General features: G+C 41.5%; 1 protein-coding gene across 7 annotated transcripts in view; it reads right to left on the bottom strand.

Annotated features, from left to right (window-relative positions):
* BICDL1 (BICD family like cargo adaptor 1) overlaps positions 1-20,710 on the bottom strand; it is a 109,849-nt gene that overhangs the window by 25,645 nt on the left and 63,494 nt on the right. For 4 of the 7 annotated variants that reach the window (XR_011994655.1, XR_011994653.1, XM_072722991.1 and 1 more), the window contains exons 3-4: positions 1,070-1,186; positions 128-139 (exon numbers count right to left, since the gene is read on the bottom strand). Coding sequence is in view for 4 of the 7 variants with exons in the window: in XM_072722991.1 (XP_072579092.1) it covers positions 128-139; positions 1,070-1,186 (129 nt within the window). In the remaining 3 variants the exon portion in view is untranslated. The remainder of the gene's footprint in view (positions 1-127; positions 140-1,069; positions 1,187-20,710) is intronic. The other 3 variants (XR_011994654.1, XM_072722990.1, XM_072722988.1) reach the window with 1 other exon arrangement.

The following is a 20,710-nucleotide window of genomic DNA, read 5'->3' as shown; positions in this document are numbered from 1 at the left end:
AGCAGAGGGAAGAGGAAAACAGGCAACTCGAAGGAGTCAGACCTTGGTAAAGGCAGTTGAACGGCAAGTCATGCACACAAGTGGTCACAGACAGGCATGCCAAACCCCACCAGAACCAACTACTTACTTCAAGAACCTGCTGCTCAATACCAGTAGTATTTCCAAGGGAAGGGAGAAGGGAAGGGAATGACAGGCAGGAGAAAAGAGAAGATATTGACAGACTTTAGGAAAAAACATCTTCAGGTCATTTCCAAAGAAAGGGAGCAGCCATCTGGGTTTCTCTGGGCCTGACTACACCTACTGATTCCTTAACCACAGGGGGTATGTGCGTTCATTTGGCCCTAGACGATCCCTTCAAGTGTAACTTAGCCAAAGGGTTGCTGTCCAGACAAACTAGCTTAAGGGACCTTAGGATCAGATTAGGTGCAAGCCTCTGGGGGGGAAGAGCCCATTTGGGTTGGTGATAAGACTCCCCTCTCCTCACCTCCCACAACTGGGTTCTCACTGAGTTGGCCCTTAAGTGCTACTTTTTCTTTCCCTCTGGCCCACTGAGGGCCACAGACCCTGACTGCCATGCTCTGGCCTCTCAAACACTCCACATTGAGTGCTTTTCGTGTATTAATTCATCAAATACAACAACCCGATGAAGTAGCTACTTGTGTTATTCTCATTTTATATGTGAGAATATAAGAGATCCCATCAAAGTAGACTGAACTGGACCTAAATGGAACGGAGAAAGGGAAAATTTTCTTTCCCATCTTCTATTTAGGATTGGCAAGAATGTTTTTGGACCAATCAACACATTCAGTAAAAGTAGGTCATTTATGATTTCAACACACTCAGCAGTAACTCTGAGCAACATTATTCTTCCAGACAACAGGCTACCCACTGCAACATGAATCGAATGTTTCTCATTTAGTTTCTACAGATACATCTCTCTTTAGAGAATTTACATATAGCAGGGTTTTGTTTCCCAGTTCAGAAGACTCCTTATCCAAAACATCTAGCACAGCGCCTCCACTGAGAAAAGCACTTCCATCTTCAAGCACTGCCACATGGGAAGGCTCACCTCAGCCTGAAGGCTTTCAAGCCTGATGATGTGCTGGTTGGTTGATGAGTTTTTCTCCCGAAAGTCTTCTCTGAGGGCATGGACTTGCATGGAGAGTTGTCTCTCAACTTCTGATGCCTGCAAGCAGAGGAGACCTTCAGGGTGGATTCAGAGGCTGTGCAAAGGAAGTCTGTTAAGATTTCAGCCTTTTGTTTCCCAAGGATCCCTTTCCAATTTCCTACTCCGTAAAGAGAATAGGATGAAATGTTGGCTTCCCACCCCCAGTTCATGTGTTCCCTAGTGCTCCAACAAGACAAACTCCCATCCCTACTTTCACTATGGATGAGTCTGTCTTGGTAAAGACCACTTTACTAGTCAGAAGAAACAGGCCTAGGAATGGTAAGCTCTCAAATGTTCGATAGCATTATAATTACTCAGTACACAGTAGAACCTCAGCAAACATCTACTAAATTGAGAGAAGGTTTCAGTGTTTTATGTAAGAGGATGACAGATAAACCTACTACCTTAGAAATCCCTTTATTTCTCTCTTAGAAATTTCTGTATTTATATTCTCTCATTCTTTTATTTTCATTTCCTTAGCAGAGCCCAGGTAAATCATCTGTTTACAGTTCTTATTTCCATTCAACACGGGCACTATTTGAAGTTCTCTGTCTTGTCTGTTAAGATTTTTTTTTAAGTTTTTATTTTTAAAGAATTTTTCTACATCTAGCTTGGGGCTCAAATTCACAACCCTGGCATCAAGAGTTGCACACTCCCTCAACTGAGCCAGTCAGGCACCAATATCTGTTAAGGTTTTTGCCATTGGGCAGCCTGGGTGGCTCAGCGGTTTAGCGCTGCCTTCAGCCCAGGGCCTGATCCTGGAGACCTGGGATCGAGTCCCACGTCAGGCTCCCTGCATGGAGCCTGTTTCTTGCTCTGCCTGTGTCTCTGCCTCTCTCTCTCTCTCATGAATAAATAAAATCCTAAAAAAAAAAAAAAAGATTTTTGCCATTTATTCCTCAAGGATATATTTTGCAATTTTTAATTCTCTGGGGAGTATTGGCTAAGGCAGTTATTTTCCACCCTAATCCATCTAGTCTCTAATGCTCCATCACAGAACATCAAAGACATTTAGTATATCATCACCTTCTCTTGAATACGCAGGAGAGTGTTTTGAAAGAATGCTTCCTTGATAAGATTTGAACTTTCGTCTTTCTCCTGAAGGCCCACCCCAGCTTCCCGTGTGCACTAGCCCTGAATGCTGCCCAGTTGAGAGAAGATAGCCACAGGATAGTTTAAGTAACTGCCTCAGTGCTTTTTTGAGGCTAAAAGGGGTCAGTAAGCTTTAAGAGTTCTTGGGAAAGATCACCGTGTTCTGAAATGGTTAGGAAAGTCTTCTGGAGGAGGTGGGATGGTAATAATGTTGATATGGTAGGCTAGCTGTTCAGTGAGGCTCTCGCATTAATAGATACATGTTTGATAGTTTTTTTAAAAGATTTTATATATTTATTCATGAGACACACACACACACACACACACACACACACACACAGAGAGAGAGAGAGAGAGAGAGAGAGAGAGAGAGAGAGGCAGAGACACAGGCCGAGGGAGAAGCAGGCTCCATGCAGGGAGCCCCATGTGGGACTCGATCATGGATCCTGGGATCACGTCCTGAGCCGAAAACAGACGCTCAACCGCTGAGCCACCCAGGCGTCCCTTTTTTTAACTTAAAAAAAAAGTATTTATTTAGTACATGGGTGGGGGACGACAGAGGGAGAGAGAATCCCCAGGCAAACTCCCTGTCGAGCACAGAACCCATGTGGGGCTCAATCCCATGACTCTGAGATACAACCTGAGTCAAAACCAAGAGTCGGACACTCAATGGACTGAGTCACTTGGGTGCCCCTCCATGGTTGCTTTTATCTTCAAGTGCTATATAAGCAATTGCTCATCGTTGTTTTGGTCCCATAGATTCAACAAATGTTGCTCCCCTGTACAAGAAAGCTTTATAAGAATCTCGGGCTATGGTTCTAATTTTTAAACAGTTATAAAACATGCAACAGGGCAGCCCGGGTGGCTCAGCAGTTTAGCGCCGCCTTCGGCCCAGGGCCTGATCCTGGAGACCGGGGATTGAGTCCCATGTCAGGCTTCCTGCATGGAGCCTGCTTCTCCCTCTGCCTGTGTCTCTGTCTCTCTCTCTCTCTGTGTCTCTCATAAATAAATAAAATCTTAAAAAAAAAAAACATACACAACAAAATAAAATCACTTCTTTTCCTTATTCTAAATTTAATTTCAGACACCATCAACTTGTTTCAGTTTTTTTTTTTTTTTTTAAAGATGTTATTTGTTTGTTTGACAGAGAGGGAGAGAGTGAGCAGGTGCTCACAAGCAGGCAGAGCTGCACACAGAGGAAGAAGGAGAAGCAGGCTCCCTGCCAAACAGAGATCTGGACGTGGGGGGATCATGACTGGAGCCAAAGGCAGATGCCCAACCAAGCCACCCAAGCACCCCTTGTTTCAGTTTTCTTAATCAGTCAGAAACACAATGTTAGTCATCCTTGGCCTAAACTAACATTAGTAATACGTACTGAGTACTCAGTACTGAATAGTGAGCCAAGAACTGTGCTAAAAGCTTTAAATGCATTATCTCAATTGTCATAACCAGAGTAGGGCCTATCACCCTCCCTCAATCTACTAATGAGGGAACAGGTTCAGAGAAATGAAAGAACTTGCCAACTTCTAAGTAACAGCATTAAAATGGTAAACTTTGGGTTTGTCTTATTTCCAAATTCATAATTCAATACAGGCATACCCTGTTTTGCTGCACTTTGCTTTATTGTACTTTGCAAATACTGTTTTTCCAAATTGGCAACCCGCATCCAGCAAGTCTGCCAATGTCATTTTACCAACAGCATTTGCTCACTTCATGTCTCATGTATTGCATTTTGCTAATTCTTGCAGTATTTTAAACTTTTTCATAATTATTGTATTTCTTGCGCAGATCTGTGACCTGTGATCTTTGATGTTATTATGGTAATTGTCTTGGGGTGCCACAAAATATGCCCGTATAACGTGGAGAACTTAATCAGTAAACACGGAGTATGTTCTGACTGCTCCTCTGCTCTTCTGACAGCCATTCCCCCGTCTCTCCTCAGACCTCCTCATTCCATGAGACACGACAATGTTGACATTAGGCCAGTTACTAACCCTACAGTGGCCTGTAAATGCTCAAGTGAAAGGAAGAGTTGTACATCTCTTCACTTTAAATCAAAAGCTACGGGGATCCCTGAGTGGCTCAGCGGTTTAGGGCCTGCTTTCGGCTCAGGGTGTGGACCTGGAGTCCCGGGATCTAGTCCCACATCAGGCTCCCTGCATGGAGCCTGCTTCTCCCTCTGCCTGTGTCTCTGCTTCTCTCTCTGTGTCTGTCATGAATAAATAAATAAAATCTTTATATCCATCCATCAATCAAAAGCTAGAAATGATTCAGCTTAGTGAGGAAAGCACATCAAGAGCTGAAAGAGGCCAAAAGCTAGGCCTCTTGCGCCAACCGTTAACCAAGTGGTGGATGCGAAAGAAGAGATCTTGAAGGGCGTGACAAGTGCTACTCCAGGGAACACACAAATGATAAGGAAAGAAAACAGCCTAACCGCTGATCTGGAGAAAGTGTGAGTGATCTGGAGGGAAGCTCAAACCTGGTGCAACACTACCCTAATCCAAAGCCTAACCCAGAGCAAGGCCCTAACTCCCTTCAGTTCTGTGGAGGCTGAAAGAGGTGAGGAGGCTGCAGAAGAAACATTTGAAGCTAGCAGAGGTTGGCTCATGAGGTTTAAGGAAAGAAACCATCTCCATAACACAGAAGTGCAAGGCGAAGCAGCAGGTGCTCATGGAGTAGCTGCAGCAAGTTCCGCAGAAGATCCAGTTAAGATCATTCATGAAGGTGGCCACACTAAACAACTAATCAGATTTCCAGTGTAGATGTAAAAGAGTCCACTACCAGAGGAAGATACCACATAGAACTTTGGTAGCTAGAGAGGAGAAGTCAATGCCTGGCTTCAGAGCTCCAAAGGACAGGCTGACTCTCTTGTGAGTGGCTTATGTGGCTGGTATCTCTGAGTGGAAGCCAGTGGCTCACTTACCATTCTGAAAGTCCCAGGGCCCTAAAGCAGTATGCTAACTCTACTCTGCCCGTGCTCTGTAAATGGAACAACAAAGCCCGGATGTCAGCACATTTATTTACAACAAGACTGCCTGAATATTTCAAGCCAGCTGTTGAGACCTGCTGGTCAGAAACAAAAAAAAGAGAGAGAGAGAGAGATTCCTTTTGGAATCTCGCTGCTCACTGGCAGAGCACCTGGTCCCCACAAGCTCTGATGGAGTGGAGATGTATGAGATTCACATTGTTTCCACGCCTGCTAACACAGCATCCTTTCTGCAGCCCATGGACCAAGGAGTCATTTCAATTCTCAAGTCTTACTATTTAAGAAATACATTTGAAGGGCTAGAGCTGTTGGAGATTGTGCGTCCTCTGGTGGGTCTGGGCAAAGTAAATTGGAAACTTTCTGGAAAGGGTTCACCATTCTAGAGAACATCGAGAACATTCCTGATTCACGGGAGGGGTCAAAACAGCAACATTAACGGGAGTGTGGAAGAGGTTGATTCCAACCTTCATGGAGGACTTGGAGGGGTTCAAGACTTCAGTGGAGGAAGTAGCTGCAGATGGGGTACAAACAGCGAGAGAACTGGAATTAGAAGTGGAGCCTGAAGATGGAACTGAATTGCTAGAAACTCATCATAAAACTTGAACCGATGAGAAGAGTTGCTTTTCGTGGATGAGCAAAGAAGGTGGTGTCTGGAGATGGAGTCTACTTCTGGTGAGGATGCTGTGAAGACTGCTGACACGACAACAAAGCATTCAGAACGTTCCATACACTCTGTCAATAAAGCAGCAGCAAGGTTTGAGAGGACAGACTCAGTTTTGAAAGAAGTTCTGCTGTGGGTAAAATGCTATCAAATACTACTGCCTGCTACAGAGAAGTGGTTCGTGAAAGGGAGAGTCCATTGATGTGGCAAACATTTTGTTGTCTTAAGAAACTGCTGCAGCCTCCCCAGCCTTCATTGACCAGCACCCTGATCAGTCAGCAGCCATCAACAGGGAAGCAAGACCCTCCAACCAGCAAAAGGAGTCTATCTGGGGACACCTGGGTGGCTCAGGGGTTGAGCGTCTGCCTTTTACTCAGGGCATGATTCTGGGGTCCTAGGATCAAGTTCTGCATCGTGCTCCCTGCAAGGAGCCTGCTTCTCCTTCTGCCTGTGTCTCTGCCTCTCTCTGTGTGTCTCTCATGAATAAATAAATAAAATGCTTTAAGAAAAAAAGAAAAGGACTATCTGAACGCTCAGATGATGGTTAGCATTTTTTAGCAATAAAGTTTTGGTTTTGTTTTTAAGATTTTATTTATTCATGAGAGACACACAGAGAGAGGCACAGACACAGGCAGAGGGAGAAGCAGGCTCCATGCAGGGAGCCTGATATGGGATTTGATCCCAGGTCTCCAGGATCATGCCCTGGGCTGAAGGCTGGGCTAAACCGCTGAGACACCTGGGCTGCCCCAGCAATAAAGTATTTTTAAACTGAGATATATAAATGTCTTTAGACATAATGCTATTGCACACTTAATATAGTGTAGATATAACTTTTGTATGCAGTATAAAACCAAAAAATTCTTTTGACTGTCTTTATTGTGATATTCGCTTTATTGTGCTGGTCTGGAACTAAACCAACAATATCTTCATGATATGCCCGTAACATAAATTTTAGGTACAGTGTGAGTTTCATTTGCCTATATCATGTATCTGAAGAAAGTACTGATTAGCAAATCAGTATAGCAGATGTCTATAGCCATACTGTTATCATGTAGCAGCAAAAATGTATGAGAACCCAGTAACACAACATGGATTATGTGGATAAACCTCTGCCTTTATAGGCATTAAACTTTGGGTTTTCAGAAAAACGATTCCTATTAAACATTAAAATGAAGGGCTTGGGGGCATCTGGCTGGTTCAGTCAGAAGAGCATGTGACTTTAGATCTCAGGGTCATGGGTTTGAGCCCAACATTGGGTGTAGAGACTACTAAAAAATAAATAAAAGGGGAGCCTGGGTGGCTCATTCCATTAGGTGTCTACCTTCATCTGATCCTGGGTCAAGCCCTGCATTGGGCTCCCTGCTGAGCAGAGAGCCTGCTTCTCCTTTTGCCTTTGCTGCTGCCCCTGCTTGTGTTCTCTCTCTCGCTCACTCTCTCTCTCTAATAAAAAATAAAATCTTCTTTAAAAAAAAAAAAACTAAAAATAAACTTTGGAGTGCCTGGCTGGCTCCATTAGTGGAGCATGAGACTTGACCTCAGGGTCATGAGTTTATGCCCCACGTTGGGCATGAAGCCTACTTAAAAAAAAAAGAATTAAATAAAATGGGGGTACCTGGTTGGCTCAATTGGAAGAGCATGCAACTCTTGGGTTCATGAGTTCAAGCCCCATGTTGCATGTAGAGATTACTTAAATAAAAATTAAAATTAAATGAAAGGCTTCAACAATATAAAACTTGATTTCGTTCTGTAAAATCTCAAATTTTTCACTTGAAAGAATTATTAGATGCTTATTTCTGTTTGCTCTGTCTTGGTAGTAAAATTGTACTTTGCAGAGTTTAAAGAGGATGCTCTATATTATAAAATGGAACATAACTTTCTAAGAAAACTGATTTTCTAATAAGAAAACATACACCATTCATTCTCCAAATATGCATCAAACACCAATGGTTTGCTAAATAATATCCTGGATACCAGAGCTCAAGGTCTAGTAGGAGACAGATTAAAATAATTAGTAAAATATGCTCCACACTAGTTGAAACCTGAGAGACCAGGAAAAGAAAATGCTTAAAAAAAAAAAAAAACTAAAATGTTTTTCTTTGAATATCTACAAACATTAGTATGACTTCACTTGTATGCCTCATGTTTTATTTATTTTGCTTGGGCTTCTTGAGGACTGAATTGGTGTATTCATCAGTTATGAGATTACCAGCCATTATCTTCTCTCATTCCTTCTGCCCTTCACAGACTTAGGTCAGCATATGCTCTATAAGTATAAACCCTATCTCTTCTGTTTTCCATTCCTGTCTCTGTGTACTATTGTCTGGATAATACCTCTGACTAGTCTTCTTACTCCTTCTGATTAGTCTTTAAATTGGTAATTTGCTCTTCAACTGTTTCATGGGTTCTTAAACTCTGTTTATAAAAAATGTAAGGCTTTTGGATGCCTGGGTGGCTCAGCTGTTAGGCATCTGCCTTTGGCTCAGGGTGTGATCCTGGTCCCGGGACTGAGTTCCGCATCGGGCTCCCTGTGAGGAGCCTGCCTCTCTCTCTGTGTCTCTCATGAATAAATAAATAAAATCTTTAAAAAATTAATATTAAAAAAATGCAGGGCTTTTTCCCAAAGTAGATTTTGCCATTTTACATTCCCATCAACAATGTAAGAGAATTCTAGTTGCTCCACAATTGCCAGGATTTTGTGTTGTCAGTCTTTTTAAATACAGCCTTCTTAAAGATGTGTAAGGTTATCTCATGATTTCAGTTGACATTTCCCTGGTGACCAGTGATGTTGGGCATTTTTTCATGTGCTTATTGGCCATTCATAAGTCTTCTTCTGTGACATGTCTGTTCTACTTCTTTGCCCATTTAAAAAATCAAGTTGTCTTTTTATTATTGAGTTAGGGATTTTTATATATTCTGATACAGGTCCTTTGTCAGATATACCTTCTCCCAAACTGAACCTTACAGACTTATTCTTGTAATGATGTCTTAGAAGTCTTCAATTTTGATATTATCCATTGGGTTTTAATTTCAAATATTTTTTCTTTCTAGACATTTTGGGTTTTAATCTTTTACATATCTAAACATTATGGTCAAAGTCATCTTATGATTTATATTTAATAATTCTAGGATTTGAAGTCTTTTGTGGGGATCCCTGGGTGGCGCAGTGGTTTGGCGCCTGCCTTTGGCCCAGGGCGCGATCCTGGAGACCCGGGATCGAATCCCATATCAGGCTCCCGGTGCATGGAGCCTGCTTCTCCCTCCGCCTGTGTCTCTGCCTCTCTCTCTCTCTCTGTGACTATCATAAATAAATAAAAAATTAAAAAAAAATTTTTTTTTGAAGTCTTTTGTGGATCTCTCTGCTGGTTCTTGCTCATGAGTCCTTTTTTTTCACGGGTATTTTTGGCTTTGTTTTTATTTTACTATAATCTGACTTTTTTTTTTATTAAAGATTTTATTTATTCGAGAAGGAGAGATAAAGAGCATGAGTAGGGAGAGGAGCAGAGGGAGAAGCAGACTCCCTGCTGAGTATGGAGCCCGATGTGGTGGGACTCAATCCCAAGACCCTGAGATCATGACCTGAGCCAAAGGCAGACACACTTAACCAACTGAGCCACCCAGGTACCCCAATCTGATTGTTTTTATTAGAAAACTGTGGAGGTAATTTGAACTTTGGGTGGAGGTACTATCCTCCAGAGAGGATTTATTTTCTTCTGCCGTGTGTCTGGGGGCACTACCATTCTGACTTTTTAAAAAATGATGTTAATCATACAGAGAAGTTAGAAAAACAACATAGAAATTCTCATGGGGTGGGGATCCCTGGGTGGCGCAGCGGTTTGGCGCCTCCCTTTGGCCCAGGGCGCGATCCTGGAGACCCGGGATAGAGTCCCGCGTCGGGCTCCCGGGCTCCCGGTGCATGGAGCCTGCTTCTCCCTCTGCCTGTGTCTCTGCCTCTCTCTCTCTCTCTCTGTGACTATCATAAATAAATAAAAAAAAAAAAAAAAAAAAAGAAATTCTCATGGCGGGGCAGTCCGGGTGGCTCAGCGGTTTAGCGCCGCCTTCAGCCCCGGGTGTGATCCTGGAGACCCGGGATCGAGTTCCACTTCGGGCTCCATGTATGGAGCCTGCTTCTCTCTCTCTCTTCTCTGTGTTTTTCATGAATAAATAAAATCTTAAAAAAGTATATTCTCATGGGCACCTTGGTGACTCAGTTGAGTGTCTCTTGGTTTCGTATCAGATTACAATCGCAGGGTCTGTGATCAAGTCCTGTGTGGGGCTCAGCATTCAGCTTGGGATTCTCCCTTTCCCTCTCCCTCTCCTTCCCCCTTTGACCCTCCCCCCATAAGTACACTCATGTTCTCTGTCTCACTCTCTCAAATAAATAAATAGATAAAATCTTTTAAAAATTCTCAAAGACCCTTCATCCAGCTTCCCTTAATGTCAACATCTTATATCCATATTACAGTACATGGTACAGTACAGATTAACATTTAGACAGTTATGTTAACTAATCTCCATACCTACTGGGATGTTGCCAGTTTTCCCACCAATGTTTTATTTTCTTACCCGATCCAGTTCAGGCTCCTATACTGCATTTAGTTGTTATGATGTCTTGTTGTTTTGTTTTGTCTCTTCCAATCTCTGACAAATCCTGTTTGTCTTTGTTTTTCTTGAACTCGATATATTTTAAGAGTAGTGACCAATTATTTTGTAAAAAGTTCCTCAATTGGCATTTGTCTAATGTTTTGTCGTGATTAGACTGAGGTTGTACAATTTTTTAAAAAGATTTTATTTACTTATTCACAAAAGACAGAGAGAGAGAGAGAGAGGCAGAGACAGGCAGAGGGAGAAGCAGGCTCCATGCAGGGAGCCGATGTGGGACTCGATCCTGGGACTCCAGGATCATGCCCTGGTCTGAAGGCAGGCGCTAAACCACTGAGCCACCCAGGGATCCCCTGAGGTTGTACAATTTTACAGAAGTTGTACAATAGCACAGAAGGTTGTACAGGGATCCCCTGAGGTTGTACAATTGTACAGAAGTTGTACAATAGCACAGAAGTGTAGTTGTGTGCTTCTCAGTGCATCCTATTGAGGACATGTGTTGTTGTTCCTTTTACTAATGATACTAACTTTTATCACTTGTTTAAAGTAATGTCTGCTTGGCTTCCCCACTATGAGGTTACCATTTTTTCCTTCATAATTAATCAATCTTATGGGGAGATACTTTGAGACTGTGCAAATACTCTGTTTCTCATCAAACTTTTGCATTCATCCTCTAGTTCTTGCCTGCAGTGGTTATTACTGTGACGCTTGCCTAATGGTGATTTTCTGTTGTCATCATTCTTTCTACATTAATTGGGATTCTTCTGTAAGAGAGAAGGCCTTTCCCCCTGACCCGTTTATTGGTTTACTCATTTATTTATCAGTGTGAAGTCATGCGTATTTCTCTTATTCTACATGTTATAATCTATCCCTGTCATTATTTTATTGACCAGATGGTCCAGCCTTAGCCATTGGGAGTTCCTTCAAGTTAGCACCTATGTCTATTCAGTATGCCTCCATCATTTTTTGAACACTTCCTTTCTTTCTGGCATCACAAAATGTTCCAGGATCATCTTGTATTTTTTCTGCACTAACCCCAGAGTCAGCCATTTCTCCAAGGAGCTTTGGTTTATTTATTGGAGAATGGCAATTAGAAACCAAGATCTAGGGACACCTGGGTGGCTCAGTGGTTTGGCGTCTGCCTGCCTTCAGCCCAGGGCATGATCCTGGAGTCTGGGATTGAGTCCCACATCAGGCTCCCTGTGTAGAGCCTGCTTCTCCCTCTGCCTGTGTCTCTGCCTCTCTCTGTGTCTCTCATGAATAAATAAATAAATAAAATCTTTTAAAAAGGGATGCCTGGGTGGCTCAGCGGTTGAGCACCTGCCTTTGGCCCGGGACGTGATCCCACAGTCCCGGGATCGAGTCCCACATCGAGCTCCCTGCATGGATCCTAGTTCTCCCTCTGCCTATGTCTCTGCCTCTCCCTCTGTGTCTTTCATTTCTAAATAAATAAAAAATTTTAAAAAATCTTTTTTTTTAAATGTTTATTTATTTATGATGGTCACACACACAGAGAGAGAGGCAGAGACACAGGCAGAGGGAGAAGCAGGCTCCATGCACCAGGAGCTCGACGTGGGATTCGATCCTGGGTCTCCAGGATTCCGTCCTGGGCCAAAGCAGGCGCTAAACCGCTGTGCCACCCAGAGATCCCTTTTTTTTTTTTTTAATTTTAAAAAATCTTAAAAAAAAAAAGAAACCAAGATCTTAACAGTAGGTGTGCCACTGGGGTGTTGTTACTTTGGGGCCCTTTCAGAAAATGGATTTAGGAAATAAAGAAAATAAACTAACACTGTGATGCTTGCCTAATGATAATTTTCATTAACAGACATCCATAATTATTTTTCAATCTGTCCATTTGTATACATATTAGTAAGTTCGTATTGATATCTGTGATTCCAATCCAATAGCACAGAATTCATTCTATCCTTCTTTCCTTATTTATACTTTATTTTTTGGTAAGAGAAAAACCTAGTTCTCATTAAACATGATATATTTACTTATTTGTTCAATTCTATTCAACATCAAGTAGTGTCAGAACCTCTTACCTATACCTCTGTGAGAAACAGATTTATTAACTACAGTGCAATATCTGTGTGTTCCTTTTCTCTTAAATCTTACAGTATAGTCAGTATACAGTGTACTTTCCAGTTATTTAGGTTAGTTATTTTCTGCTCCACCCCTTCCGTGTAGTTTCATTATTGATTTGTGGTGAAGTTAGTTTTATTTCTTACTGCTTGTATTCCATTGATTGGTTGTAATAATTTTCATATGTGAAACATCAACATGCATCAACAAACTGTATTTGTCACTCTCTGAAGCTTCGAAGAAGTCTTTTCTGTCTCATCCAGTGTTTTTAGTCATTTTCAGTCGGAGGGTCAGTCCTCTAGTAATACATAAGTTGTATTACTAGAAATGAAACCTTTTCTTTGTAAAGGTAGTGGTGAAAGTCTTAATTGTCTTCAAACATTAAGAAAAAAATAAATACATGACAAACCTCACTTCTGAGTTTTATTTTTGAAAGCCTTTGGGAAGAACTGGCATATGGAAGGCTAGTGGGAACAAAAAGACGATTTTAATTTTTTATATTTACTTATAATCATCTAGTAGATGGCTATTACTATTATTATAAATAAGAGTAAAAAAAGGAGGTTTAGGGTAGCCCGGGTGGCTCAGTGGTTTAGCACCGCCTTCAGCCCAGGGCATGATCCTGGAGACCTGGGATCGATTCCCATGTCAGGCTCCCTGCATGGAGCCTACTTCTCCCTCTGCCTGTGTCTCTGCCTCTCAATCTCTCTCTGTGTCTCTCATGAATAAATAAATAAAATCTTAAAAAAAGAAAGAAAATGTTTTTTTTTTTTTAAAGAGGTTTATCATGTAATATGCTGTCAGTAGGCTCATGGCACCCATTCATGAATTTGAAAGTTTTTAAAAAAATATAGAAGATAAGAAAATATAGACCTCTGGTTAATCAGATTTTTCACTTAAAAAAGGGTAATAATAAACTCATTTTTGTTCATATTAGTGTAGATTTTCTTTTCTAAAGCATATTCATCTCCCATTCTGACACAGTAAGGTTATCCATTCCATTTCTATTCAAGTGCTACTTACCCCTCACCCCAGTGACATGTATTCATTGTAACTGTGAAATATGAGGATATCCCAGATACCTAGCCATAAGGAGTCATAACAAAAAAATTTTTTATAAAGATTTTATTTATTCATTCATGAGAGACACACAGAGAGAGAGGCAGAGACACAGGCAGAGGGAGAAGCAGGATCCAGGGATTCCAGGATCACGTCCTGGGCCAAAGGCAGGCGCTAAGCTACTGAGCCACCCAGGGATCCCTTAAAGTAGTCCTAAAGCAACAGTTTTCAACCACAGTAAAGTACAAATGGTTTTAAATAATTCAACTCTTGTTTTAAATGATGATAAATTCAAGCTCATTTTTTTAAAATTTTTTTTAAATTTTTTATTTATTTATGATAGTCACAGGGAGAGAGAGAGAGACGCAGAGACACAGGCAGAGGGAGAAGCAGGCTCCATGCACCGGGAGCCTGATGTGGGACTCGATCCTGGGTCTCCAGGATCGCGCCCTGGGCCAAAGGCAGGCACCAAACCGCTGCACCACCCAGGGATCCCCAATTCAAGCTCATTTTAATGTCACCTTCACTTTAGTGTTTCTGAGATGTAGCAAAGGGGGATAGGAAGAGAGTGGTATATGTTAAGGCTATGAGTCTGAGCAAGTATAGAGGCTGAAGATCTGTGTGAGAGTCCTAGCTCCAGCATTTACCCATACCAGTGACCTTAGGAAAATGATCTACCCTTTATCTCTTCACCTGTCAATGGAGAAAGAGTACCTACCTCATCCTTTTATTGTAAAGATTAAATGAAATAATAAATGTGAAATGCTTAGAACAGGGTGCTAAAGCACACATTAAATGCTTGCTATGTGAACATTTGCTGTTGCTCTAGGCACTGTGATCCTCACTGCCACCCCGGTGTTTCAAGCAGATGCCCATTATCATTGACTGGCAAAGAAAAGAGAGAATTTTTCTTAAAGTAAAACTCAGTAAATCAGGCAAAGTATTAAAACAGTAGATCTTTCCTACTATAATTATAGTTAATTGGTTTATTTTTAAATTATTTTTTAGAAAAGATTTTATTTTATAAAAAAGATTTATTTGAGAGAGACTGAGCAAGAGGATGGGTAAGAAGGAGAGAGAGAGATTCTGAAGCAGATTCTGTGCTGAGCACAGAGCCCAACACCGGGCTCCATCCCACAACTGGGAGATCATGACCAGAGCCGAAACCAAGTCAGATGCCCAACACACTGAGCCACCAAGTGCCCCTATTTTTTCCCCCCTTTTAACAGGTGAGTTACATGGATACTCCTATGTTACTAATGCAATTTCTTTTCTCTCATTTAACAAGAAAGTATATAGTTAACAGTTCTGCTTTGGCTAGTTTAAATAAATTTAATCTAAATGTTCCATTTTGGGGAAATGTTCCTGTGTTTTTACTCATATCAATAAGAAGAGTAATCATAGAATAGCTCTGCTCAGTAGAGAGAAAGTAATGTGTCCTAGATGGTACTCTGACCAAATCAGGCATATTAGGGAGAAGGAAACACAGTCAGTTTGTTTTGCCAGCTTGAGGCTTAATTTTTTTTTTTAAGCTTGAGGCTTAATTAATAATAACCCAAGCACTCTGATTATAAAAGGAGTCCATTTCAAATAGTTCAAGTATGATATATAAGTATTAGGCTTTTTAGTACTCCTTAACAGAACTAGAATTATTTCTCAAATGTCTTGTTTTCTTTGTCATCCAATCTGTATGTAGTGAAAGTAAAAAAGACTTAATGTTTTTGAGATAAGAATGTTAGAAATAGTATCTAAAGATTTAAATGTTTCATAATAGGGATCCCTGGGTGGCGCAGCGGTTTGGCGCCTGCCTTTGGCCCGGGGCGCGATCCTGGAGACCCGGGATCGAATCCCACGTCGGGCTCCCGGTGCATGGAGCCTGCTTCTCCCTCTGCCTATGTCTCTGCTTCTCTCTCTCTCACTGTGTGCCTATCATAAATAAATAAAATTTAAAAAAAAAATAAATGTTTCATAATAGGGCAGCCCCAGATGACTCAACAGTTTAGTGCCACGTTTGGCCCAGAGCGTGATCCTGGAGACCCAGGATCAAGTCTGCGTTGGGCATCCTGCATGGAGTCTGCTTCTCCCTCTGCCTGTGTCTCTGCCTCTCTCTGTGTGTGTCTCTCATGGATAAATAAAATCTTAAACAAAATAAATGTTTCATAATACCCAGTAGTGGCAAGGTATTGAGAAACAGACATCTGTATACTCTTTTTGGTGGGATGTAAACTGGTGTGATGTTTTGGGGGAGTGGTTTGGTGATACTTTTCAAAGTGAATATGCATACTCTTTTACCTAGCAATGCCACTTTTAGGAATTTATTCACTTATAGGATATTTTTCCATAAGCACAAAGATTGTTAAGCTAGGATTTTTTTTGCAGCGATGTTTATAATAGCAAAGAATTGGAACATTCTAAATGCTCATAAGCAGGGATTAGTTAAATTTATATTCACATAACTAAATACAGGCAATTGTTTAAAAGGGTAAGGTAGATCTATATATTGACATGGAGGGATGCCGGGGTAGCTCAGCAGTTGAGCGTCTGCCTTTGGCTCAGGGTGTGATGGAGTCCCAGGATCAAGTCCTACATTGGGCTTCCTGCATGGAGCCTGCTTCTTCCTCTGCCTATGTCTCTGCCTCTCTCTGTGTGTCTCTCATGAATAAATAAAATCTTTAAAATATATACATATATTGACATGGAAAGGTGTTAAAAATTATATATATATTTATATATATATTTTTTATGTATGTATGTATTTATTTATTTATTTATTTTTTAGGTAGGCTCCATACCCAGCATGGAGTCCAGCATGGGACTTAAACTCATAACACTGAGATCAAGACCTTAGCTGAAATCAAGCTGGATGCTGAACTGACTAAGCCATCCACATGCTCTATATGTATTTTTAAAGGCTAAACTTAAAAAAAATAAATAAATAAAGGCTAAACTTTTGGGATGCCTAGGTGGCTCAGTGGTTGAGCATCTGCCTTCAGCTCAGGGTATGATCCCCGGGTCCTGGGATTGAGTCCCACATCGGGCTCCCTGCAAAGATCCTGCTTCCGGGGATCCCTGGGTGGCTCAGCAGTTTAGCACCTGCCTTCGGTCCAGGGTGTGATCTTGGAGATCTGGGATCGAGTCCCGTGTCGGGCTCCCTGCATGGAGCCTACTTCTCCCTCTGCCTGTGTCTCTGCCCCTCTCTCTCTCTTTCTCTCTCTGAATAATAAATAAATCTTAAAAAAAAAAAAAAGATCCTGCTTCCCCCTCTATTTCTCTCCCTCTGTGTCTCTCATGAATAAATAAAATCTTTTTTAAAGGCTAAACTTTGGGCAGCCCGATGGCTCAGTGGTTTAGTGCCGCCTTCCACCCAGGGCGTGATCCTGGAGACCCAGGATCGAGTTTGCGTTGGGCTCCCTGCATGGAGCCTGCTTCTCCCTCTGCCTGTGTGTCTGCCTATCTATCTCTCTCTAATAAATAAATAAAAAATCTTTTTTAAAAAAAGGCTGAACTTTTTTTAATGTTTTAAATATGGATAAACAATTTCTAGGATTCACATGAAATATCTGTAATATAAACGATATTAGGGATCCCTGGGTGGCGCAGCGGTTTGGCGCCTGCCTTTGGCCCGGGGCGCGATCCTGGAGACCGGGATCGAATCCCACGTCGGGCTCCCGGTGCATGGAGCCTGCTTCTCCCTCTGCCTATGTCTCTGCTTCTCTCTCTCTCACTGTGTGCCTATCATAAATAAATAAAATTTAAAAAAAAAAAAAAAAAAAAAAAAAATAAACGATATTAAAGATCTCACTGGAGAGTGGCACTGATGACTAGGGATAAGTATGGACTGTAACTCATTTCAGTCCTTTAGCTTTCAGTTATATCCTCTATTTTTACTCTGAACATTTGTTACTCTTTTTATGGAAAAAATTTTGATTTCAAAAAGCAAAGAACAAATACCTGAACTAAAATTATACTATCTTTCTTATATTCACCTATGATTACAGATATCATACTTTGCCACAGTTTTGCACAGCTATTCCTGGCCACTTAATTAGGCATAGTAGCCAAAATTCATTTTGAGAAGTCCACTGTGCTAGTCCCTGCCATTTTATACTATATGATTGAATTAGGGGCACCTAGGTGGCTCCGTTGGTTGAGCTCAAGGTCATGATCCTAGGGTCTGGGGATTGAGCCTTGTATTGGGCTTCCTGCCCAGCGGGGAGTCTGCTTCTCCCTCTTCCTCTGCCCCTACTCCCCCTGCAAGCTTATGTGTGCATGTGTTCTCTCTCAAATAAATACTTAAAAAAAAAGACTGAAAAAAATAAATAAAAAATTTAAAAAGACTGAATTGGGGGCACATGGGTGGCTGTGGCTGAGTTGGTTAAGCATTTGGCTCAGGTCATGATCTCATCAGTCAAGGGATGGAGCCCTATACCAGATTCAACACTCAGTGGGTAGTGTGCTTGAGATACCCTCCCTCTGCCCATGTGTGTGTGTGCGCTCCCTTGTTCTCAAATAATCATTAAATTATCCTAATATTACCCCCTGAATTATCCTAATATTACCCCCTCCCCTTACCAAAAAAGGTCTCAGGGCCATGACTGCTGTTCCAAAACTAGAAGTAGGAAAATTTGTATCTCCAAGAAGGATGTGGCTTCTGAATACTTGCTGGCTATCGAATACCTTTGAAAGGCCACCAGTAGATCATTACTGAAAGATATGGCTGCCATATATTTCTGTTTCTCCATATCTTTTTTAGCTTGACCCACCACCTCCATGATGTTGGCCAAGTCACTTAACAGGCTGTTCTCAATGCAAGCGCCAGAAGTGGACTGTGCTTTTGACAGCACCCTATAACATACACATGGTGTTCTCAGTAGTATCTTGTTTTCAAACAAACCAACCGGAAAAACAACTGATCCTTAGGTCCTTTACAATTTCCCAGAATTGTCCTAAATTTGTAGACATTGTGATATTTCTTTCCTTCATTTCCCTAAACTTCAGTGATTCAACTCAATCTCACAAAGTCCTGAATTAGAAATAGGGAAAAGGACATCCCTTTAGACCTGCCCTTTTGTGGTAGTATGGAAAAGAGGAGTAAGGCTATAATTTTGCAAAATGAGACTCAGATTAAATGACTCCTGTAACTTGTACACACACATGTATGGTAGGAGAGGAGCTCTAATCCTTATCATCTGACTCAACTTTTTCCCCTTCCATTATACCATTCTGCTTCTCAAGGGCAAAGCAAGTCCCTCTTCAGAGACCACTTTTGTCCTGGCTTACTCTGCTACTTGAGGAACTTCAAAGATGGTCTGAAATTCACTATGGAACTAAGACTGGCTTTGCAGGCTTCCTCATGTTTTGATCAGGAAGCATCTAGAACATTAGCATTATGTACAAACTTAAGAGATTATTATTTCATTTATGTGTAGAAATAGCTAATATTCATTCTTTTAGGTCTAAAGATCTGAGCCAGGGTCATCTCTGAAGAAGAAGAAAATAATTTACTTAGAGCAGTGCATTAGCTCTTGCAAACGGTAGGTTTATTGTTCTGAGTGATGCAACCCCTCCATCACCATAACAAGCAAATGACTGGCCATGTGGCTAGAGGTGGCTGGCTGTATGTGGTAGGAGAAAGCAGAACTGGGAGACCAAAGAACAAGGTGTTGCCACATTTTTTCAGCCTCTACCTTCTTGTCTGCAAAACAAGGCCACTGATTCTTGCTTCTTAGGACTTTTGGACATTCAAGTGTAGTAGGTTAAACCCTTTGTGAATATTACATCCCTGGGCACATCTGAGGAGTCAGACTTTTAAATGAGATACATGGGATGCCTGGGTGGCTCAGTGGTTGAGTGTCAGCCTTCCGCTCAGGGCCTGATCCTGGAGACTCGGGATTGAGTTTCATGTCGGGCTTCCAGCATGGAGCTTGCTTCTCCCTCTGCCTGTGTCTCTGCCTCTCTCTGTGTGTCTTTCATGAATAAATAAATATTAAAAAAAAATAAAGGAGATACATTATAGCTTAGTGGTTAGTAGCTCAGGCTACCTGATGGGAAGAGACTATTTTTATGTCTAGGAAGATCACTTGAAGAAAGACCAGTGTCCAAGAGCATCCTCACTATAGCTTGAGCTACACTGATGGCCTTCAGTGCACCTTGGTGCCTTGGTTGTCTCACGATTCCAGTCAGGCTGTGATATTCAGAATAAGGTCGGCTGCCCAAAGTACCCAGTGCTTTTTGCAAATCGAAACCTATTTGAAACCTTGGTAGTTAACTGAACTCAGTACAGGCAATCAAACTGCAGCATTTATTAGAGGGACTTTTCCCTCTTTTCCTTCTTTTATGAGCCCTAAACTCTATTAGAAGAAATTTCAAGAGGCTAAAATAAAATTTCTTATTGAAGAAGGAGAAAACAAAGAAAAAGTCTTGCTAACTTGAACTGGTTAAACTGCTAAAGTTTTGGTTTTAATAGTGGGACACACAATTAGGAAAAACTGTTTACAAGAAACAAAAATCCTACCTCAGAGATACTGCCCAGTTTGGTTCCAGGTCACCACAAAGAAAGCCAGTCAAATGCATTTTTGGTTTCCTAGCGCACATTAAAGTTGTATTTACACTATACATAGTCTATTAAGTGTGCAATAGCATTGTGTCTAAACATATTTACATATCGGGCAGCCCCGGTGGTGAAGCGATTTGGTGCTGCCTGCGGCCTGGGTGTGATCCTGGAGACCCGGGATCGAGTCCCACGTCAGGCTCTCTGCATGGAGCCTGCTTCTCCCTCTGCCTGTGACTCTGCCTCTCTCTCTCAATGAATTAAAATATATATATATATATATATTTACATATCTGTTTAAAAATAATTTATTGCTGAAAAATGCTAACCATCATCTGAGCGTTCAGATAGTCCTCTTTTTGTTGGTTGGAGGGTCTTGCTTCCCTGTTGATGGCTGCTGACTGATCAGGGTGCTGGTCAATGAAGGCTGAGGAGGCTGCAGCAGTTTCTTAAGACAACAAAATGTTTGCCACATCAATGGACTCTCCCTTTCATGAACCACTTCTCTGT

This window comes from Vulpes vulpes, chromosome 10 (assembly GCF_048418805.1).
Source record: "Vulpes vulpes isolate BD-2025 chromosome 10, VulVul3, whole genome shotgun sequence".
Lineage (NCBI taxonomy): Eukaryota > Metazoa > Chordata > Mammalia > Carnivora > Canidae > Vulpes > Vulpes vulpes.
Note: the sequence above shows the minus strand (reverse complement) of the source record. Positions and strands in the feature narration are given on the sequence as shown.